At 29.9% G+C, this 25,690-nt stretch overlaps 2 protein-coding genes across 3 annotated transcripts; both read right to left on the bottom strand.

Annotated features, from left to right (window-relative positions):
- Window positions 1-905: 905 nt before the first annotated feature.
- LOC115698177 (pentatricopeptide repeat-containing protein At4g39530) lies at window positions 906-4,237 on the bottom strand. Of its 2 annotated transcripts, none has more exons than XM_030625360.2 (2): window positions 4,043-4,237; window positions 906-3,654 (listed from the first exon to the last, which is right to left on the bottom strand). In XM_030625360.2, the coding sequence occupies exon 2, from the start codon at window positions 3,624-3,626 to the stop codon at window positions 1,140-1,142; it is 2,487 nt and encodes an 828-aa protein (XP_030481220.1). In that variant the 5' UTR covers window positions 3,627-3,654; window positions 4,043-4,237; the 3' UTR covers window positions 906-1,139. The 2 variants fall into 2 exon arrangements, with proteins under 2 accessions (XP_030481220.1, XP_030481222.1); XM_030625362.2 differs by having other exon boundaries at window positions 906-3,671.
- A 6,752-nt stretch (window positions 4,238-10,989) lies between these two features.
- LOC115696468 (uncharacterized) lies at window positions 10,990-23,533 on the bottom strand. Its single transcript, XM_030623370.1, has 5 exons — window positions 23,374-23,533; window positions 23,171-23,286; window positions 22,158-22,991; window positions 21,674-21,860; window positions 10,990-11,378 (listed from the first exon to the last, which is right to left on the bottom strand). Exons 1-5 carry the CDS (start codon window positions 23,531-23,533, stop codon window positions 10,990-10,992), a joined length of 1,686 nt encoding a protein of 561 aa, XP_030479230.1.
- Window positions 23,534-25,690: the final 2,157 nt, after the last annotated feature.

Consider the following 25,690-nt stretch of genomic DNA (forward strand, 5'->3'; position numbering starts at 1 on the left):
AGCTCTGTAGTTGTCTCTGTGCAAATTCTCTTCCATACCTTCACAAACCAAAATAAAATTTAATAAAAGAAGAGAACCCCAAATCAATCAAAAGCACTAATGAGCATAAAACAAAACTTTAAGGCTACAAATAAAAAAAAAAAAAAAAAAAAAAAACCCTCAAAGGATAGAAAAGACCAATCGTGACCACCTCTTCCATATTACTTCATAACCAAATTCAACATCTCTCATCACCAAATTCTCACTATTATATTTACTCAACCGAAAAAGATTAAAGAAACCCACTGAAATCAATCAGTCATGAGATCTAATCAAAGCCCACTTGGTGATAAAGATCAAAGAAATTGAAGAGAGAGTGTGAAAGAACAAAAAAAAAAAATAAGAAACTAATATAAGGGTCTTTGAGTAGCAAAGAGGATCAAAGTGAAGTTGGGGCTGAGCAAAGGATCTTCTATAAATCCTTCCGTACTGTATTTTCTTGAGATTATGCCTTACACGTTTTCGGCTATTTGCTATAAATTTCCAATTCATTAAATGAATATTAAGATAAAAAGAACGTTCTCACTGTTATCATAAATTAAGTAGCATTTTACAAATAAATAAATAAATAAAATATTAATATTCTTCCAAGATAGGTTTGTTAGAGAGATATGTGGCATTTTTTAATTTAAAAAGAGATTATTAATATTTAAAAGATTGTTTAATTTTTTGAGTTTAATTATTGGGTTTATTTGTTCACGGAGATCAAACCTAATCGTTAAATTTAACAAAATATTCTTTTATTTTTAAGTATATTCTGTTAAACCAAGAATTGCCGTTAGATAGACACTTTTAATATATAAAGATATTGATATATATATATATTGATTTTATTTGTATATAAATAGAGATGGAAATAGATTATGATGGAAATTAAGAAACAATAGTCTTTTTTCAATTTTTTTTCTATGAAATATTAAATAATTTATTATTAAAAAAATAACCAATCTAAAATAACCGATCCAATCCGCACTATTGCGGATTGGATTGGATTTAAACTCTTATGCGGATCGGATTGGATCCAAAATATGAAATCCGCACTTAGTGCAGATTGGATGTTGTTTGACCAAAAAAGTGCGGATTGGATCAGATGAACACCCCTAGATTTTATTGGTAGGCACATATCCTACTCCTTTCATCTCAAGCATCAAATTGTCCAACACTGAGAAAATGGCATTGGACTCGGTGTGGGCTGTGTCTCTTGCAACAAAGGTATGTACTTCATTGTTCAATTCAATCCAACTCTGCCCAGCTTCTTTGACCACTCCACTAAAGTCCATTTTCTGCCTGACCCTTCTCACATCAACCCACATACCTTTGGATGCAAAAATATTTGAAAGCAAAATGTACGATCCACTATCAACTGGATCACTCGAAAGTGCCATTTCTGCAGCGTATATACCGAATTCTATGTTTCCTGCAACCCCACATGCGCTTAGCAAGTTCCTCCATACCACTGCTGCTGGTTTTATTGGCATTTTCTCTATGAATTTCTTAGCCTCAAGTAATTTCCCAGCTCGCCCCAGTAAAGAAACTATGCAAGCATAATGATCAGTCCCTGGATCAACGCCAAACTGAGGCATTGATTCAAAATAGCCAAGTCCGTCTTCCACAAGCCCTCCATGGCTACATGCTGATAGGACACCCACAAATGTGATGTAATTAGGCTTGATTCCCTCATTTATCATTCTTTCAAATATCTGAAGTGCTTTCTTTGCTTCTCCATGATGTGCATAAGTTGAGATCATGGAGTTCCAACAAACAACATCTCTCCAACTAGTATGAGAAAATGTTTTACAAGCTTCTTCAATGCTTCCACACTTGCCATACATATCCAAGATAGAGCTGGTGATGAAAGAGTCAAAATCAAGACCCATTTTGATAACTTGGTTATGGAGCTTTCGGCCATGGTGAAGACTGGCTAACTCACTTGTTGCAGTAAGCAGCGCAACAAAAGTAAAATCATCAGGTTTTTGTCCTGATAACTGCAGATCAAAGTAGAGATTTAAGGCCTCCTCACTTTTTGATTGTTGGACATACCCAAAGAACATTGCATTCCAAACTACAATATCTTTTTCATTCATTTCCTCAAATACAAGCCTAGCATCCTTAATGCAAGCACACTTAGAATAAACATCTACTAGTGCACTGGAAGCAAATATGTCCAAAGAGAATCCACATTTAGTGATGAGACCATGAATTTGTTGGCTCAATTTCAAGTTAAATGAGACAGCAGATACACCAAGAAGGCTAACATATGTCAAGAGACCTGGTTTGGACAATCTACGCCTCATAACACCAAAAAGATAAATTGCTTCACACAACTTCTGCTGTCTTGAATATCCCTCAATCATTGCATTGTATGAAATAACACTGGGATCACTAATACCATCAAAAATTCTTCTTGCATCGGCTAAAGAATAGCATTTTGCATACATATCAATCAGGCCGTTTTTCACAAAATTGTTATACTCAAGATTGACCTTGATGGCGTAAGCGTGAACTTGTTTCCCATGTTTTAGTGCCTCAACTGAACCACATGAAGTAAGAACACTAGTGCAAGCAAATTCGTCTGGCTTCCAGCTAAATTTGGCCATTTCGAAAAATAGTTGCATTGCTTCAAAATCATATGAATTTTTCATATACCCGGAAATCATTGTGGTCCATGAAATAATGTTTTTTACAACCATGTGATCAAAAAGTTTCCGTCCTGCTTGAACTTTACCACACTTGACATAACAATCAATAAGTGCATTCAACACTGAAGCATCCATTTCCATTCCCAGCCTCAACACATAAGCATGTAGTTGCTTGCCAATTTCAAGGAACTTGAGCATTGCACAGGCACTTAATACACTGCATGTCACATAGTTGTCAGGAAGAGTATTGGCTTCTGTCATTTGGCAAAACAATTGCAAAGACACTTCACTTTTTCCAGCTTTTATATAACCTGTGATAATCGTAGTCCAAGTAACACTAGTTCTTACAAACAAACCATCAAATATCATTCTTGCTTCTTCTATATCACCCTGCTTAGAGTAAAAGTCAATCAAAGAAGTACCCACATACACTTCTTGCTCAAAACCTGTTTTAATAATAAAACCATGCACTTGACAACCTTGGCCAACCGAGCTCAACTGTGTACACCCACGGATAATGCTAGCTAAGACATGCTCACTAGCTTTCCAATCAGAACTTCTCCGAAACTCTAAGAAGATCACCAATGCTTCTTCGTAATAACCCTCGTGGACATACATGGAAACCAACGTGGTCCATGTAATTGAATTCCTCTCAGGCATTTTATCGAACAGTTTCCGTGCATCGAGAAGACAATCAGATTTTGTGAAATACCGTAAGAGAAAGTTGGCAAGAAAAACATCATACTGAAAACCCAACACGACAAATTGGGCATGAACTTTCTTGTAGTGCAAAATGGGATTTTCCGAGGAACTGAGTTGTAAAAGGTTGGCCAACGAACGCCTTCTAGTTCGAAGTTGTTGGTTTTCTGATGCTAAGACAGAGAAGTTGAAAGCATGTCTGGGTTTGAGGTTGTAAGGTTTTTTCAGGCAAAATATGAGGTTTTTCATTGCCCATTATTTATCTAAATCCATCAATCTACAAAACCCAAAGCACTGTAAACGCTTAAGATTAGGCATAAAACAAGTCTCATGATTTTTTTAAAAACTAATCATGAAAAGTTTGTAATTAACACAAAATAAATGAAAACATAATCAAGAGTTGTCGTTTGAGAAGAGAACTTCCTTGTGAAATCCTTTGGTAAACAAGCAACAAGAGCAAATATTACAAATTTTTTGCAAAGAAAACACAGAGATAAATGTCAAGCGAATTCCCCAGCAAGAAAGAAAAGGACTGTCAAGCTAATTGTTTGAAAAACAGTAACCAGTGGAGTAAGTGAGAGGATAGCTACTATAAGTAACCTTGAAGAAATTAAAAGCAGAAAATACAATCAAATCTCAATAAGGCTTGAGAGAATGTTGTCAACCTTCAAGAAGTGCCGACCCAACTAATCTTCACGGGGCTTGCCATAGTGGTCCACAGAGCGTTCCACACTACGGTATCGACAGCCTTCGAGTCACATATGCCCCATTGCCGCCGCTGATAGAAATTCAGGTTTGCTTATCCTGCAAGAGACAGAGAGAGGGATTTTTATATTATTTATGAAATTGAATAGATGAAAGGGAAATTTACATTTATAAATGTAAATTGTATTTTATTATTTTATTTTATTAATAAGATTAAATAGTGGCATAAGTACATATTTATAAAACAGTAATTTTCTTCCAGTTTTATTATTAGACTATGTTATTGTACGAAAAATATGTGGTATCAGTTACTTCTAAATCTTTTTTTAATAAATTTAAAACGGTGCCTGTACTGACGAAAATAGAGAAAAATTACAGTTTTATAAACATTGAGTACTTATGCCACTAAAAAAATTATTGAATTTATGCCACTTACAAATTCAAAACTTTAGGTACCGTTATTTACCCTATTAATAATAACTTAGAAATCCCACTAAATTAATATTATTGTGCCCTTTTTTAATTACTACTCTTGATTTCAAAAAAAGACTAACAACTGCTCTCTTTTTCTTTTGTCCTTTCTTTTTTATTTGAACATGAGTTTTATAATTATATTCAACAATTATATAGAGAAAGTTAAAATAAAATAAAATATGTGTTTTTTTTTTTTTTATTTTTACACTTTTAAATTGATTTTTTTTTATTTGTATAAAATTCTACATAGAAACTCTTATTGCAACTTAAATTACAACCGAAAATCGTATTTTCTCTATTATTTCCAACTTTAAAATAAAATTTTAACCACACCATTAGTTGTTTGGCTTAAAAAATAATACTATTGGGACTTATAACTTTTCAATGTGATTATTTCAAGATATGAGAAGCATATATTTTTTCGCCTTTTTAAAATCAAAGTAACTATTTAATTATTTATCATATCAATTATATACTAATTAGTTACATTTCAACAATATATAATTATAAAAATATAAATTTTTAAACAATTAACCCATTAGTATTGTGTTAGTTTGTTAATTAAAATATCATCAGTCACCACTAAAAACCCAATATTGCAATGCTTTTTATTGGCATCGAAGCAATTATTATTATTTGAGGAGTACTAAGGAGACTCTCTTTTGCCCTCTCTTTATAATTTCATAACAAATGTCATTCTTTGAGATTACTTTATTTATACTTAATAACTAGACATAATAATATTACCTTATTACAACTATGTCATTACAATAAAATTAACCCACTAATTTTTTACTTAGGGCAACTCCAATGCCAAAACTTAAATTTAGAATTAAATCAAAACCAAAAGAATACTATTTTAGTACTAATTTTTTTTTTTCTCAATAATCACAATACTAAAAATTACATTAAAATTTATATTCTTTTTTATAATGTTATTTTATTAATATAATAAAAATATTTACTTAATAAATGAAATATTTAATTTTAAAAAAGAAAATTGAAACATTTTATGAGAAAAATTACACTAAATATAAAATTTTAAAGTGTCATTGGAAATAATTTTAAACCTGAATATATATTAGAAAAAAACTTCTTTAAAACAAAATTATAAAACATGTTTACAATTATTTAGCAAAATGAATAATCACAACAAATATATGTGATTTATTATTTTTTCATTAAAAAAATCATGTCCAACTAAGAGATAATCATTTATTTTTACTTTCATCTATACATATATATTATATTTATGTTTTTGTAATATGACCTTAAAAAAATTTAGCAAAAAAATTAAATAAAGGAAGAAGATCTAATAATTTGTCCAATCAATTGTTTAGAAAAAAAAATAAATTAGTTTTATTTTATTATATTCTTTATTATATGTATATATATCACATAAATATTATTATATTTTTAAAATCTTATTTTCTCTATTATGTAATTTTCTAATTAGTTTATTTTTTAATTTATTTATTGTGTTCTATTTATATTGTTTTTCCTAATTTTTTTTTTAAAATATTGCCAATTAACTGTTTAATAGTTTGTCATAATATTATTATTATTATTTTTTTATTATTATTTTTATTCGTTTAGTTCATCAATTTTTTTAGCATATTTAATTATTATATTTTTCTACTTATATCTGTATTTACTTTATCTAATTAAATAATTTTTTTTGTCAAACCAATTATTATAAATTTAAATACAAACAATTCATATTCTTCTCTTCTATATTTTCTAATTTATTTAGTGTCCAATATATAGTTATATTAATTTATTATTTTTTTAAACAAAAAAAAAAGTAATGTATGTCTTTTGAATTAAACTAATAATAATAATAAAAAGTGTTGTAAAAAAGCATATAAATAAAATAGCTTTAATTACTATTTATATGATTATTTAAATTGTTAAATAAATTCTAATCATACTTTATAATTTTTTTTTTAAATGGTGTTATAATTTTGTTTATGTTATAAATAATAGAATAATTAGCATATTTGCCCCCTGAACTTTCGGCACTACCTAGTTTTGCCCCTTAAAATATACGGCTTATTAAAAATTCTCCCTAAAATATAACACTTACATAATTATGCCCCTTCTGTTAGATTCTGTTATCTTTACCGTTAAAAATTAGCATTTTTACTCCCTAAACTTTGATTAATTAGAAATTTTGCTCCCTTTTATTTGAAAAATAATTTTAAAAATTATAATATTCTATTTTTTGGCAATTATAATATTCTATTAATTTTGAAAAAATAATGAAAATTATTAAAAAAAAAAAACCTGACAAAAATATTAAATTAATTAAAGAATATTAATTTTACTTAAAAAAAATTATATTATTCTTATAAAATATTTTTAAACTTTATTTTATTTATACAAGTATCTTAAAAAATTAAACAAAAATTATTGACAATCTAATAAATTATTTAAATAAACTAAGATTTATTGAAAAAAATCAAACTTATTTATATTTATAAATTCATATCTTAATAAATAAAGAAAAATAATTAAAAATTCAATGAAAATATAAAATTATTTTGAAAAAAAAAACTATAAATTAAACTAAAAAATTGTCATGTTTACTTAAACAAACCTACATTGTTTGAGAAAAATAAAATATACTCAAGTTTATTCCGTAAAAATTAATTAAAATTTAATTTATTTTTTAATTTTCTTAATCATTCAAAATAATATTTTCTTAAGATCTACGTTAATTTTTTGAGATTTAATAAAAAAAAATGTTGAATTTTTTTCATTTTTATTACAATTTGATATTTGTCAAAATTTAGGGAGCAAAGTTACTAATTTAAAAAGACACGTCAGCATTTAAACGGAATAATGAGACGGAACCTAACAGAAGGACTAAATTTCTGTATGTGTAAAAGTTCAAGGGGGATTCTTAACAAGCCGTATATTTTAAGGGCCAAAATCAATATTGTCGAAAGTTCAAGGGACAAAATTGCTAATTATTCTAAAGAATAATAATTATGTGGATGTCCAAATCTTTTATTTATTACCATTAATTGTAATCAACATTCTTTTTTTCTTAGTTTCCTTTTTTTTTTATTAACTCTTATATTTATATAAATAGGGGTTTACCCTATTGGAATAAATATTTGAGAAATTCTCATTCACTTTCTCTTTGTCTCTATATCTTCTTCTTCTTTCTTCTCATCTATTTTATATAACGTTATCAGCACGAGTCTCTCCCCAAGCCCCAATGTAAGTATTTTGTTAAAGTTCTTGAATTGTTTCAAAGTCACCATACACTAAATATATATTTATATATATACTCATCTGACTAAAATAATTTCAAGGATCCTTTATTTTTTTTTTCTTTTTATCTATATATCTATATATTATATATGTATGTATATGCTTTATATGTTTATTATTGATTTTATATATATGTATATATTATGTTCTTATTATTCATAATATTTACAATATATGTGTGTCTATTATATAGTAGAGAAAATCTATATGAATTATACATATATCCTGAAGATTATGTATCATCGATAAAATATTGCATATATCCTGAAGATTATGCGTCCTCAATAAAATCTTGCATATATCCTGAAGATTCTGCATTCTCAATAAAATCTTGCATATATCCTGAAGATTCTGCAAACGTAGTATTCATTATATAGTTCATGGATATATAATGAAAGAGATGAATACATATTTATATATATGTTCTTGTATTCTTTGAGGACAATGAAAAGTAATCTAATACCGATATAGATTTTGACAAATATTTCCCGAAGTAAATGTTTATATTTATCGAAAAAATGATTGTATTCATGTGAATACAACTAAAGAATCATTAAAAATGATTATTATCACTACAACAATTTCCTCTCCGCCGGTATTAATAGCCCAGACCGTCGACATTAATTAATACCGGCGAAATCTGTTGGTAATTATCCGTCGGTATTAATTGGTCGCTAAAAGTGACTATTAGCGACGAAAATGTCTTCCACCGGTAATAATATTAATACCGGCAGATTAATAGCGGTGGGATCCGCCGACATTAATGTCTGCAGAAAAATACGCAGATACATTAATATCGGCAGACCACAATCAGTGTTCCGCCGGTATTAATAATTTTAATTTTTTTTTTAAAAAAACATTATTTTAAATATTTATATAATAAAATTAATTATAATTATATATATAATAATTATTTTATAAATATATTATTAATTAAAAATAAAACATTAATATTAATTTGTCTATCAAAATATCTTAAATAAAATTAGAAAATTGTCTTTAAATAAACTTTAAAACATACAAATTGACATAATTAAAAAACCTAACTATTATTGTTCAAATCAGTATATTCTAGAAATTCATCTGCATTCGAGCTAAGTCTTGAACCGTCGAGATTATCACGGGATTGAGCTGGCGGGGTAGGATAATAAGGTTGTCCAGTCTGCGGTGTAGGTAAGATCTCCACAAATTTTTGAGTCTGCGGGCAAACCAAAATAGGTTGTTGCTGTTGTTCCTGACTCTGCGCACTGAAAAGCTGACCATACATAGGCTATTGTGGAGATCCTCCCATTTGACCATACACAGGTTGTTGCTGCAACAATGACCCAAATTGACCGTACACAGGTTGTTGGGATGACCCAAATTGACAATACATAGGGTATTGTTGTTGGGATGAGCCTCCAATATTGCCAACCATAGGTTGTGTCTGAGATCCTCCTGCGGCATCCGAAAAAAAAAATAGGAGGAGATTGTGAGGGAAGCCCGAACATGTAATGTAACTGAGGCGATTGTGAAGAGCCAACAGACATGTTGGGAGAATTTTGTTGTTGTTGTTGAAAGAACTGAGGCATCTGAGGCGATCATGGTTGTTGTTGTTGTTGTTGTTGTTGTGGCACTGACGTTGGAGGGGGGGGGGGGCTGAACTGGACGTGCTACCTTGCGGTTGTGATGGTAAAAAATTTTGTAAAAAATTATCAAACCGCAGGTCATGTAGAGACGCGTCACTGGAGGTGTCAGACTGATCAATCTTATCACACATTTTTAACATAAACTCGGCGAAGACTCCCATATCTTCCGGAGTAATGGATGAAGTCGGACCTTGTGATTGAGCTCAACTTTGAGTACTAGAACTTGTTTCCGAGCTGCCTTTCAATTTATAACCAAGTCCTCTTAGATAGTCTGACCGGCTCCTAAGAACTTTATTCATAGCTTTTAATTGCTTGAATTTGCTAGTACACCCATCGCTGGAATCATCTTCTGTATCCGTCATGCTAGCAACCTCTTGAAGCATTTTCTCCTGATCAAATAAAATATTAGAAACACAATAACACCATCATGCATTAATTGTAAAAATATTATCAAAAAAATATTGAAACTTACATGTAGTTCTTTGCATGCCTCGCTAATCCAAGTGTCTTCTGTTCCTTTTCTAAGGTGGCCTCTCTTCCATGTATGAATTGCGTAGTCTTCAGGGACGTCCTGTTCAAAAATAGAGTTAGTATGTATTTAGTAAAAAAAAATTGGTAATAGAAAGTTAATAATTTTACTTACAAATTCATTACGACATGCTGCCATCGACCTCGAGCCTTGCGTGGACAAATGCTGCATTTCCCCTCTATTTTTCTTGTTTTGATTTGAACGCGCACTGAACTTTGGGCTCAAAAATAAGTAAATGATTTGCTTCCAGCTCTCTGTAGTGCAGTGATTAGGTACAGCTTGAATAACACTTGCCAAATCATTTGGATCCCCCGAATAATGTTCCTGAAACCACGTGTGCCTGATATTCTTTCTCTCAGAATATCTTCTCTTCATCTCATGATAATGACTTTTCATCACTCTTTCAGGCTCGGGATGGCCATCAATATCATACAAATACTACAAACAAATAGTATTTGTTAAAAAATTATGTATTAATTGAAATTAAATATTTGAAACATTAAACTTATTAATGTGTTTTACCTTCATTTTTTCTACATTTTGGTCTTTAAAGTGTTGAGGGACATCACTAAAATTTAAGTAGTGTCCTGGCAACGTAATTGTGACCTCAACACCCATTTGACGTACAAAAGCTTGGTTTTCCGTACCAACCACTTTGCCTGTCATGGCATCAAGTTTTAGTGGTAATGGTTTTCTTGCATCCCGCCTTCTTTGCTCAACATTCAGGTTGGTAGCAAGGCCACGTCCCCTTCTTCTTGGCAGTCGAGCCGTCTGACAAGTCGGCGGTACCCTACTGGGGTCAGGTGGATCGGTACCACCCCGTCTCCACCATGATAAGTTGATACATCAGCTGACATTACTTTTTTTTTGAAAAAAAATATTTCATTTATAAGTAATAGTAACAATAATTTAAAATTAATAAAGTTAACTTGAAATAAGAAATATTAACTTGAAATTAATAATTGTATATATTACAAAATAAAGTGATTGAAAATTAATCATTCATATCACTATCATTATTAACTAAATGATCATTCACATCATCTTCACACAGGTCAACTAAAATTTCTTCATCAGATTCTTCAGTAGTATCTTCGTCGTCCATGTTGCGGTCATCTTCGTTAACATGCAAACTTGGTTCAGTGCCAATGTCCATCGGAGGTTGATCGGGTATCAAAATTAACTCCCTAAGATCAACTGTCAACACAAAATTGGATGAGTTGGTGTCATGTACCAAATCAACTTCGACATTAGCATCATCATCCACGATGGCCCAAATTTGTCGATGATTTACATTCTCAACTATTTTCCAATTTTTCCCTCTCAATAAATCATCGAGATAAAACACTTGCTTTGCTTGACTAGCAAGTATGTATGGGTCATCTTTATACCATACACCACTGACATTAATACTAGTGATAAGTGTTGGGTTTTATGCCCTAAATAAAACTCATTTCAATATAATCAGATTAACTTATTAATATAGATCAGAAATAACATTTAATGTTGCATGGTTCACATGATTTATTTCATGATTATACATACATAATGTATGAATTCATCTAAAACCTTTTTCACATACTTGATCCTGTTTATTGTGCCGTCAACACATTGGAAAGTAAACATGACTAGGTGAATAAAGTTTCCTAGATTTATCAGACATAGGGTTTTACTGATATGATAATCTACAACAGAGTTTACTTGCATTTGGAGAAATGCTATGTTCTTTCCAAAGCATTGGTTAAAGTAAAGCTCAGGTTGGATGCGTGGAGTATGCATCGGAAGGGACCGATATTGAACTTTGACTTAGATTTATTAAACTTACCGTAATATCTATTCAAGTCAATATCGCCTAGTTGATCCTAGATCAAATGATCTTAATCCTGATATGATTAGGCTCAATCTTGAAAGGCTATTCGTGTTCTTTGATTTGTTAGTTAAGCCTACTTTTAGGTCAGGGTGATACGTATATTTTAGGAACACGGTAGTGCAATTGAGTGGGAGCGCTATCATAAACATGGAATCTATAGCTTCTATCTGGCGAATAGTAAGCAAAGGATGATCTCCTTCGAGCTTGACCAAACGAACATAAATGGTGGAGTACTCATTTCACATAAGCTGAAATATCATTTATACGGGGTCAAGTGTTTTAAGGAATAAATACATTGTAGGGTGTAACAGTAATTTAATCCCTTTACAGTGTAGATCATTCATATAGAGGATCATTGATCACATTAGGATTATAACAATGGATAACTAATGATGTGTCTATATGGTGGAACATATAGAGCATTCTATATACTGAGAGTGCAATTCTAAGTTCTATGCGTGGATTCAACGAAGAATTAATAAGTTAGTGAATTTTAGTGTTAAATTCTTGATCTACTTATTGGAAGCTCGGTTATATAGACCCATGGTCCCCGCACTAGTTGAGATAATATTGCTTGTAAGACTCATGTAATTGGTTTTGATTAATCAATTATAATTCTCAAATTAGACTATGTCTATTTGTGAATTTTTTCACTAAGTAAGGGCGAAATTGTAAAGAAAGAGTTTTAGGGGCATATTTGTTAATTATGATACTTTGTATGGTTCAATTAATAAATATGGTAAATGATAATATTATTTAATAATTATTTATAGTTATTAAATAGTTAGAATTGGCATTTAAATGGTTGAATTTGAAAATGTGCGTTTTTGAGAAAATCAAATGCAAAAAAGATAAAACTGCAAAATTGCAAAAAGTGAGGCCCAAATCCACATGTATAGGGCTGACCACTTTTCTAGGGTTTTCCCTCTGATATTTTCATTATTTTAATGCCAAATAATTCAAACCTAACCCTAGTGGAATGCTATAAATAGATAGTGAAGGCTTCAGGAAAATTACACTTTCTTCTGACACTTCTGATTCAGAAAAACCTGAGCCTTCTCTCTCCCTATCTTTGGCCGAACCCACTCTCTCTTTCTTCTTCCTCAAATTTCGAAATACTTAGTGTATGAGTAGTGCCCACACACAGCAAGTGATACCTCAATCATAGTGAGGAAGATCGTGAAGAAAGACTTTCAGCAAGAAGGAGGTTTCAGCATCAAAGATTCAGAGAAAGAGATCCAGGTTCAGATATTGATAATGCTCTGCTACAGAAAGGAATCAAGGGCTAGATATCTGAACGGAAGGAGTCATATTATTCCGCTGCACCCAATGTAAGGTTTCCTAAACTTTATATGTGTTTATTTCATCGTTTTAGAAAGTTCATATTTAGGGTGTTAATCAACATACTTATGAGTAGATCTAAGATCCTGGTAAAATAAATTCCAATAACTGGCCTCAGAGCCATGGTAATTGATTTACTTGCAAGAAATTTTTAAAACGATTGTTTGTTTGTTTTTGGATGGTATCATGTTGTATTGAGTGTTATTTGATGATTGATTGATGTTTGTGAATTTTCGTTAAAAATAATTGAATATCTGTTTCTGGAATTATTTTTATTGGATAGTGTAGAAAAAATTAAGCAAGTTACTTTTTTACAGAACTCAATTTCGATTTAATTTGAATTAGTTATGATTTTTTGAAGATTCGAAAAAATCGTAGTTGTGCTGAAATTTTCCTGCGATCGCGAAAACTGTCCGTACAGCTCACAATTTTTTCGTTTTTCTTCGTTTTTTCATGATTTTTCATGGAATTAACTTCCGATTTTTTGTGTAGTTCTGTATTTATACGATTACTATTCCTAATTCAATTCTAATTATCATTATGAATTAATTTAATATTTTTTAAATTTAATTCATGATATTAGTGTAATTTGAATTTGAAAATAGTAAATATCTATCTTTTTTACTTAATTATCTATCTTATTTTTAAATTTGATTATATCTTATCTTATTTTTAAATTTAAGGTCAGATTTTAAATTTTTAAATTAAATCTTTTTTTAAATAGTTTGACCTTATTTAAATTTAAAATAGGATAACTATAATCATGTAATTTTAAATAGATATAAGATATTTTGCTAACTTTTAAATTTTGTTATTTTATTTATTTCAATTACATTTAAAATCTGAAAAAGATATTTATTTATCTTTTTTAATTTTTTATTTAATTTTTATTTATAAAATAACATTTAAATTTTAAAAGTAGTTAGCAAATTTTGAAATGATATTTAGGTTGGCTGAAACCTAATTTTTCAAAATTGTAAGTTTAATTTTAAATTTAAATTTTTAATTTAATTTCGAAATTTTATTTCAAAATTTTTTTTAAATTTTCGAATTTTTTTTTAATTAATTATTTATTTCGAAATTAATTATTTAATTTAAAATTAAATAAATCCTACATCCAACTATCCAGCTAACCTTGTTGCAGGAGTATGTGTTTTAGCTTATGTGTAAGTTTTCAAAACCTATTATTACTTGATTGCAAATAGCCATGGTTACTTTTTGCCAGATCTAATAATCTGATGGCTCCCTTGGTCAAGATAATAATTTGTAACAGGTATATTTACAATCTTCTTTCATCTGTGTATGACCTAGCAACATGATATGACCCATCCAAAGTGTGCCTGTGTGAGCCTATGTGTTTAATTTTATTATAGATGCATATAGGTTGCTGTTGCTAAAATAAATTATCATAGTTCTTGATAGAATTTATTTAGGCCCATTTAGTTTTTGGGCCTATTCAATTAATAACAATTGTTCTTATTAAGGTTAAATTCCTCTCTTTTGGGCCTTGTGTGAGAGTTGGGAGCCATAGTAGTTGGTACGACATACTGAACCCAGCACCCCCTCACATGAACCACCCCAATTGTGAAGGCCCATTTGCCTGATTTGAATAACTGTACTAGGTTAATTAAACTAGTTTAACCTAATAAAATTGATTAGCAACATAATTAATTTTATTTATTTTGAAATTAATTTAAGAAAATTATAGTTTAAAGAATTTTTTATTCTAAGCTAAACTATATGTATTTTCTTGTATTTAATTAAATATAGAATTATAACCATCTAGATTATTTCTGGAGCTTAATTTAAATTTTTCATTAAATATTCCTATTTAAGTTGATATTTAGTTATCTTTCAACTAACCAACTTAAATCTGAATATCTTTTGGATTTAAAATTTCAAAATTAAGTTGAGTAATTTTAGGCATTGGTTATTAAGATTCTTTAGATATTTTTTAAGTTAATATCTTTTCGAATATTAACTTAAAATGGAATATTTTCAAATTAAGTTGTTACAACTTAATTATTGATATTTAATTAAATTTAAATTTGAAAAATATTTAGGTTCTAGATTTTTTCTAATACAACCTAAATTAGATATTTTTTCAAATTTTGTGGAAAAGATACTTAGTCAAATAAGATATTTTCTAGATAATTATTTCTAGACTACTTATTATTTCTAATATTAAATAGGAAAATATTATACATTGTAAAATTAATTATTTATATAATTAATTTTGGTACAATTTATTATAAGTATATTTTTCCTAGTATTAAACTAGAAATTAATAATTAAGTCTTCTCTACACTTAATTATTTATTTCTTGAATTTAATACATTTAATTAATTTTAAAATTAAATATCTAAGTTGATTTTCATCATGATACTTAAATATTTCTTTTTCATGACACTTAATTGAATAGAAAATTATTTTTAGTTGAAATTTATTTTTTCAACTAAATTTAAATAATTTTCAAAATATATTTTTTCTTTATTTTATTAATCAAATTTCGAAACTGCATTTCTTAAATGCTGGAATTTTGAATTTTATTTGAAAAATAGATTAAAGTTGTAAATTATTTATTTTAATTTTGGACCAACTTAAATCAATGATTTTTTCATTAATTGATTAATTTAAAAATAAATGTATTAAAATATATTATTAGAAATTGAATAAATTAGTCAAAGGAAAATCTAGATAGGTGATATTTTTGCTTGAAGTATTTTTCTAGTGTATTTAATTAAATAGAAAATTAATATTTAAGTTGATTTTCATCATCATACTTAAATATTTGAAAATTTTCTTATATATATTTAATTAAATAGGAAAATTATATTTTTTGTTGTAAATTAACTTTATTAATTAATTTTGGGCCAACATTAAATTAGAATAATTTTTCCAGGATTTACTTTTTATTTTAACATGCATTTTTCGAAAATTGTATTCTTAAATACTTTAATTTTTCGAAATGCAATATATATTTATAGAAAATAAAATTTGAGTTGTAAATTAATTTAAATTAATTTTGTAACAACTTAAATTGAATATTTTTCTAAATATTTATTGGAAATTATTACTAAGATGGAAATAATTCATGTTATTTTCATAACCATCTAAGTAAAATTTATAAATATTAAATTAAAATTTATATTTAGAATTTTTCATTCTAAATTGGAAATTTTAATTAATAAATATATATTTAAAATAAATAGAATAAATAAAGAGAATCAAAGAAAATACAACTCTTTTTAAATAATGAGCTTTATTATTAAGATATTCGATCTCCATTGTGGGTTTTACACCGCGTTTGTTTTAGTGAGTAATCCTCCCTAATGAAGGAACGTTCATTAGCAATTTCGCACCGTTTAACCTCGCATGATAAGTAGTTTGTAAGTGTTTTGTATGGTATGGATCACCCTAATGGTGGCGACCATACTTGACTTGCAAGTTATGAAACAATGGTGGAAGCTCATAAGATAGAATTGCCTTGACTCTCGCCTAAACGGGACAACGCTGAATTCCAATCTTGATCGAATAAAAGGTTGCTAGAATGTTTATCATTTTAGATGAGCTGACAACTCTATTCAATGGATGATGCTTTGACTCTCGCCTCAACGGGACACTGTATCAGTTTGTTGAAAAACCTTAGAAATTATTTAGGATTGTATGTTTTAGTATTTTCACTTGACATTCCTACTTGCTATATGCTTATAATTTCTGAATTGTGTATGAATTTATATTGAACCATGTTATTTTCTGTTATTAAGTTGTAGTTTATTTCGAATCTTCATTGTTGGTCTAACATGTTTGTTTTTCTAATGAGATAAATCCCTAATGGATTTTCACCATTAGACATACATAATAGTGTAAGATCTCAAAAGATAAATATTGTATATGCAACATCTAGCTGTTCATCAATTGATGACACCTTAGACTAGTATTTTTACAATATGAAACAAGAAGATTACATAAATAAGATTACTTTGTCTTTCACTAATCGAAGCATCGTTGGATTCTTATTTATAAACGAAATTATCCTAATTCCTCTTATAGCTTATTCATTTCGAAAAGCTTAATAACATATCATTGGATGAATGGTCTATAAATCATTTCATGTCATTCTATATTTTCTCTTAAGAAATTAAATGACGCATATGATTATAATCCCAAAATTATATTCCCAATTGATATAAATCCTCAATCTTAGAAATCTCCTACTTGTATGGGCAAATCTGACTTAGAGTTTAAAATAGTAGTGGTGGTCCAAGATAGAATTACTCATTATATTTGGTATAAATTTAAGTCTTTGACTTTAATTTTAGATTCCAAATAGAAATTTTCTTAAATTTCTAATTCCAGAATACAATACAGTTACACTTTCTCAAGTGTTTAATATCCATCTTCTATTAATGGATTAATACTGTATGGAATATGAGTTAGGTATTCTGTGACCAGGATCCACTTGCAGTATTCTAAGAACTCTTTGATGTAACTAAACCTATGTCATCAAAAGACACTACCATTTTTTTTAATCTATGGCATTTGTATCTTGTTCATAGTGGATTTGACAAGATCAATCTCTGCAAAGAGTTAATATGCCTATATCCACTGAAAGTAGTTCATCTCATTCACAGATGGATGTACATTCAGGGGTGGATATGAGTTTTTCGTTGTATTCTTCAAACGATAACTCTAGATTATACCTTTTAGTAAGAAATTTGAAATGTTTGAAAAATTTCATTAATTTCTAGCAATGGTTAAAACCATTAAGGTAAGTGGTTAAAGATCTTGCGAACTGATAGGGGTGGAGAAATAGTTAGTAGATATGCAGTTCAAAGATCATTAATTTGATTTTTGAATTATATCCAAACTTACCTCCCCAGAAATTTCGATTTGCATATTGATGATTAGTTACTAGTCGTTGCCTAATTCCTTTTATGGTAATACAATTTCAGAATGATGTAATGGTTGTATACTTAATGTAAATTATTACTAGATTCATGGATGACCTAATCAAAATCTTAAGAAAAGCTAGAACTGTTAACCATGGTTTGTTAGCTGTTCTAAGTGATTAGGGGTGGACCATACCATTGTCAATAGATAAGAAAGTGTTTGTTCAAACAAATACTACTTTTCTAAGATAATGACTAAGTCTGAAAACAAGTAGCAAATAAAGGAGATATTTTTCTTGATTCCAAAAGTGTTCTATCATCTTAGATAACATATGATGATCCCACTGTCTCTGTTGTCTTGTCACAACCGAAGAGATTAATACCATTTAGTTTTCTTAGACATAATTCACGGTACCTTGTCGTAGTGGGAGAGTTCCTAAGAACTTCACTTCTTATGACTTGGGAGACACTAGTGATTAAAATCCATTGTGAGTTTAAACAAGTAATGGATTGTCAAGATAAGAAACTAAGAAGAAAGCCAATAGAACTATGGTTTAATCCATTCACATGGAATAACCTAAAGTTTTCTATTACAAGGACATAAAAGGAAATTTTCGTTTATAAGTCTATTCAATGGACTTAACAAAACTTCCTGTTCCTAGTATTATAGGTTTGAGTTTATCTAAACCTATGGCTTGTGGTATACCTGGTAATTACTTACTCTAATGCAAGCAACTTACTTTAGTAAAGCATTTTCTTTCTAATGGCAATCTATAGAAGCTTCACAACTTCTTAGACATAGATTTTATTTATCTAAGGAAAAGTCTCAACTATTCCAGAAAAGATAAAGCCATGAAAGAATTTCTTATATCAACAGTGAGAGGTCTTAGATATGCTTTTGTATGCCTTAGACCGGACACCTGGTGTTGAGTGGGAGCAATGAGTAGGTATCAGATTAATCCAGGAGGAGAACATTTGAAGACAATCAAGTAAATCCTAAGATTAAGAAGAGGAACTATATGTTAGTCTATAAGGGTGTGTTTAAAACTCTTAGACTACACCATATCAGATTTTGAAATTTGCCTTTGTGCTAGTAAATCTTTCTGATAAGATGGTGGTTACTCTGGGGGTGGAATAGTGATTTTAGAGAAGTGTAAAAACCTATCTGAAGTCTTTAGGTCTACCAGAGAGGGACTGAATGTTAAGGTTGCAGGAAAGGTACTTATTCAGTCTAAGGAAAGTTCTATACATTTTTGGCATCATTCCAAATTGCCTTAAACTACTAGTGTTAATTTCCTGATTAACCAAAAGTAGTTGCCAAAAGTATAGAATCCAGTATCCCAAGAGAGTAGACATATAGAGATGAATTTCACATTATCAATGATTTAGTGATTAAAGGAAGAGTAATGGTGGAGAAAAGGTTGTGTTTAATTCAACCTTTCAGATCCTATTACGAGGAGTTTACTACTACAACACTTGATTTGTATATCAAGGTGTTGAGATTATTTGAAACGCACTTTTTGTTTTATATTAGTGCAAGTGGGAGTTTGTTGGGTTTTATGCCCTAAATAAAACTCATTTCAATATAATCAGATTTACTTATTAATATAGATCAGAAATAACATTTAATGTTGCATGGTTCACATGATTTATTTCATGATTATACGTACATAATGTATGAATTCATCTAAAACCCTTTTCACATACTTGATCCTGTTTATTGTGCCATCAACACATTGGAAAGTAAACATGACTATGTGAATAAAGTTTCCTAGATTTATCAGACATAGGGTTTTACTGATATGATAATCTACAACAGAGTTTACTTGCATTTGGAGAAATGCTATGTTCTTTCCAAAGCATTGGTTAAAGTAAAGCTCAGGTTGGATGCATGGAGTATGCATCGGAAGGGATCGATATTGAACTTTGACTTAGATTTATTAAACTTACCGTAATATCTATTCAAGTCAATATCGCCTAGTTGATCCTAGATCAAATGATCTTAATCCTGTTATGATTAGGCTCAATCTTGAAAGGCTATTCGTGTTCTTTGATTTGTTAGTTAAGCTTACTTTTAGGTCAGGGTGATACGTACATTTTTGGAACACGGTAGTGCAATTGAGTGGGAGCGCTATCATAAACATGGAATCTATAGCTTCTATCTGGCGAATAGTAAGCAAAGGATGATCTCCTTCGAGCTTGACCAAACGAACATAAATGGTGGAGTACTCATTTCACATAAGCTGAAATATCATTTATACGGGGTCAAGTGTTTTAAGGAATAAATACATTGTAGGGTGTAACGGTAATTTAATCCCTTTACAGTGCGATCATTCATATAGAGGATCATTGATCACATTAGGATTATAACAATGGATAACTAATGATGTGTCTATATGGTGGAACATATAGAGCATTCTATATACTGAGAGTGCAATTCTAAGTTCTGTGCGTGGATTCAACGAAGAATTAATAAGTTAGTGAATTTTAGTGCTAAATTCTTGATCTACTTATTGGAAGCTCGGTTATATAAACCCATGGTCCCCGCACTAGTTGAGATAATATTGCTTGTAAGACTCATGTAATTGGTTTTGATTAATCAATTATAATTCTCAAATTAGACTATGTCTATTTGTGAATTTTTTCACTAAGTAAGGGCGAAATTGTAAAGAAAGAGTTTTAGGGGCATATTTGTTAATTATGATACTTTGTATGGTTCAATTAATAAATATGATAAATGACAATATTATTTAATAATTATTTATAGTTATTAAATAGTTAGAATTAGCATTTAAATGGTTGAATTTGAAAATTGGCGTTTTTGAGAAAATCAGATGCAGAAAAGATAAAACTGCAAAATTGCAAAAAGTGAGGCCCAAATCCACATGTATTGGGCCGGCCACTTTTCTAGGGTTTTCCCTCTGATATTTTCATTATTTTAATGCCAAATAATTCAAACCTAACCCTAGTGGAATGCTATAAATAGATAGTGAAGGCTTCAGGAAAATTACACTTTCTTCTGACACTTCTGATTCAGAAAAACCTGAGCCTTCTCTCTCCCTATCTTTGGCCGAACCCACTCTCTCTTTCTTCTTCCTCAAATTTCGAAATACTTAGTGTATGAGTAGTGCCCACACACAGCAAGTGATACCTCAATCATAGTGAGGAAGATCGTGAAGAAAGACTTTCAGCAAGAAGGAGGTTTCAGCATCAAAGATTCAGAGAAAGAGATCCAGGTTCAGATATTAATAATGCTCTGCTACAGAAAGGAATCAAGGGCTAGATCTCTGAACGGAAGGAGTCATATTATTCCGCTGCATCCAATGTAAGGTTTCCTAAACTTTATATGTGTTTATTTCATCGTTTTAGAAAGTTCATATTTAGGGTATTAATCAACATACTTGTGAGTAGATCTAAGATCCTGGTAAAATAAATGCCAACAATAAGGTTCTTGACGATTGTTTTCTTCCGTCTTGGATCTGTATTGTACCACTTGCACTTAAATAATGTGACAGAGTAAACACCAGTGAAGGTTAACTTTAGCACTTCAGTGAGTGTTCCGTAATAATTAAAACCTTCTGTTCCCACCACAAACAGTCCACTATTTTGTGTGCTCCTCTTCGCATCTCGTTTGGTAGCCATAAATCGAACTCCATTCACAATACAACCTTCATAGTACGTACCTAAGTGATCAGACCCGGATGCTAAAGCTAGCAACTCTTCGCCATTCTCTAATGATCCAGACTTGTGAAAGTCATATATCTATAAAAATAAGTACCTCATTAGAAAATGACAAACACCACTTAAGATAATAAACCTTTACTACATATATATATTCACCTTCTTGTGAAACCACGAATGAAAATGTTTATCTGAAGAACATTATGATCTCCATTCGGGTAATTTTGTCGAATCACTTCCAAGTGTTCTCTGTAAAATCAAATAGATTTGAATTGATTGATTGAAATTTAAGGTGAAAAAAAGAAAAAATTAATAAAAAAAAATTCACTTTAAGTAAGCTTGAATTTCAGGTGAATTGTTGAATGTATACCACTCTACTTGTTCACGAGATGCACGATCAAGTGGCCGGAGATTACCTTTTGTAATGGGCCGACATTGAGATTGAAACACAGAAAGCTTTCGTGGGACAACCTCATCTTCATTGCGATCAAGACGGCTAAACCTTGTTTCAACCCCCTTGAAATACATTGAACAAAATGTCAAAGCCTCATCAACAACGTAACTTTCTTCTATCGACCCTTCAGGACGTGCTTTATTTCCTACGTAGTTCTTCAATTTTTTCATGTACCTTTCAAATAGATACATCCACCTCATAAAAATAGGCCCACCCAAAATTGCTTCTTCAGGAAAATGAAGGACCAAATGAATCACTATGTCAAAAAATGCAGGAGGAAATATGGACTCCATTTTACACAAGATTAAAATAAGATCTTGTTGAGAAACCTCCATGTCTTTAACATTTATAGTCCTTGAACAAATATGCCTGAAAAAGTTGCACAATTCAGAGATGGTGGTCGATATAGCGTTCGGGAGAAACTTCCGAACACCAACAGAAAGCAATCGTTGCATTATTACACGACAGTCGTGTGACTTCAATCCGATGACATTTGTTAAATTTTTATTTACTTTCTTTTTTAAATTTGAACAAAATCCATCGGGAAATTTCACATCCTTAATAAATTTACAAAATTGGAGCCTATCATCAGGTTTAAGCACGGAAGGTGCATGAGGTTTCAACAGCTTCCCTCTCTCATCTTCATAAATCCACAACCATTCTCTGACTCCTTGCTTCTTCAAATCGTGTCTTGCATTGGTAGTGTCCTTGGATTTATCATTGTCCAAGATTGTGCCCAATAAACTATCACAAACATTCTTCTCAACATGCATGACATCAATATTGTGTTTAAGAATATTTGAACACCAATAGTCAAGCTCGTAGAAGATGCTTTTTTTTTTTTTTTTCGCCAATTATGATTTTCTGCAACTCGCCTACGCTTCACACCACCAAATAGCTCATGATTACCCGGGAGATGGGGTGGGAGTTTGTTTACTTGTTCTAATACTTCTTCACAAGTAAAACGTCTTGGAGGAGGTCTTCTCTCAATTTTTCCGTCGAATTGAGTATCCCTTCTCATTCGATGGTTATTTGGAAAAAATCTTCTATGACCTACGTAAGATGTATTACCAATTACTCGAATGGAAGAGGTATCTTCATTGCAAGTGGGACAAGCTTTGTATCCCTGACCACTCTAACCAGACAAATAACTACGAGCAGGAAAATCATTAATTGTCCACAGAAGAGCTGCACGCAACTTGAAGACAGTGTTAGTTCGACAATCTCTCGTATCTACTCCGTTAACCCACAACTCCTTCAACTCATCCACCAAGGGTCTTAAAAATACATCTATGTCCATTCCCGGTGATTTATCTCCAGGAATAAGAATGGTCAATACAAAATTATTATCTTTCATACATAATCAAGGTGGAAGATTATAGTTTGCCAAAACTACAGGCCACATACTGTAAGCTTGGCTCATGTTGCCAAATGGATTAAAGCCATCGGCAGCTAAACCGAGACGAACATTTCGAGGTTCACTAGCAAAATCAGGATGTTTGGCATTAAAGTCCTTCCACGATGCACCATCCACATAGTGTCGCATCACACCCTCATCTTTTGATTTACCACTGTGGTTCCATACCATGTATTTTGCTGTATGCCTTGAAGTATACAGTCTCTTCAGCCGCAGAATTAAAGAAAAGTAACGCATCACCTTATGAGGCACCTTTTTTGCTCCTGAATTTTCTGAAGTTATCCATCTACTAGTGCCACAAACTGGACATGAATCTTTATTTGCATGTTCATTGTAAAATAAACAGCAATTGTGCTTGCACACATGAATTGACTCATACCCCAACCCTAATTTTTTCAATCTTTTCTTGGCATCATAATAGTTTGATGGAATTTTATTTTCCTTTGGAAAAGCTAATTTTAATAACTTCAGTAATTCATCAAATATATTGTTAGGAATCTTTCCCCTAACTTTCAAATGCAATAACTTTGCCAAAAAGTTAAGAGAAGATATCCAATCACAATCGGGATACAACTCAGCCTCAATCTCTTCAAATAATTCGTCGCGCCATTGATTTGTATCAGGATTATCATCCATTTCAAATGACAGCTGAAGGAAGTCATGCACTATCGGAATTATCTCATCAATTTCAGGGTCATCATTAGCGCCATCATGGTCATACATTACATTAGTGGTGTTAGATTCAGCTTCCCCGTGGTAAGTCCACTTCTCGTAACCAGTAAAAAAACCCCAATCGAATATGTGTGCTTTCACAATAGGTAAAGTTTGAAGCCTATTGTTCACACATCTTACACAAGGGCACCTAATTCTACCATCACAATCTTTACATTTCGAGGCCATCTCTAAAAAAACATTTAGACCATTCCAATATTGCGGACATCTACGATTTCGCAATGTCGTCCAAGACTTGTCGATTGTCATCTAAAATTTTATAAAGGCATATAAGATTTCATGTTATGACACAATTTTATGATATTTTAGATTAAAATATTTTATATCATTTTATGAAATAAATTATTCATCATTAAGAGTTATCATATTATTAATTAATTATATTTATTTTTTAAGTTATTATTACTTTAATTTTTTTATATTTATTTTTTTATAAATAAATTAATTAAATAATTATTTAAAAAATATTACTTTAATAATTTATTAAATTTATTTATTATTATTAATTATTACTTCAAATTTATGATATATTAAATTTTTATTATTTTAAAAAAATAAATTATTATTTTTAATAATACTTATTTAATTATTTAAAAATTATTTTACTATTAATTAATTAAATGTAATTATATATATATTTTTAAGTAAGTATTACTTTTATATATATATTACATTTTTTTATTCAAAAAATTTATAACTAATTTAATTTATTTTTATTTTATTTTTACTTCAAATTTTTTATATTTATTATTTATGATTTTTTTTATATTACTATAATTAATTATATTTTGGGTAAATGGCGGCAAAACTGCCAATACTTTCGTTTTGGTTTTATTAAACCCCCACAACCCAAATTTCTGCGGGTAAACCCCCAAAACCACGAAACTGTGAGCAATTTACCCTTTCCGTCCAAATTTAGTTGTTAAGTGCCATGTTGGCTTGTCCACGTAGACACAATATACACGTGTCACAATTTTATTGGTCCACGTAAAAAATTATTTAAGAAAATTAAAATAAAATTAATTTAAATACTACAATATTGGGTTGTGGGGGTTTAATAAAACTAAAACGAAAGTATTGGGGGTTTTAATTTATAATTTTTTTCATGTTAAATCTTTATTATTTAAATACTACAATATTACATAATTATTTTAAAATATTATTTTTATTATAATTAACTTTTTAAGTAATTAATATATTCTTATTCTAATTTTTTTAAAAAAATTAAAAAACATTATATAATTAATTATTTAACAAACTTTTAATTTTGTAACTATTCAAAATTCTAAAAGAAATTAAAAAAAATTA

This window comes from Cannabis sativa, chromosome 7 (genome assembly GCF_029168945.1).
Source record: "Cannabis sativa cultivar Pink pepper isolate KNU-18-1 chromosome 7, ASM2916894v1, whole genome shotgun sequence".
In the NCBI taxonomy this organism is placed as follows: domain Eukaryota; kingdom Viridiplantae; phylum Streptophyta; class Magnoliopsida; order Rosales; family Cannabaceae; genus Cannabis; species Cannabis sativa.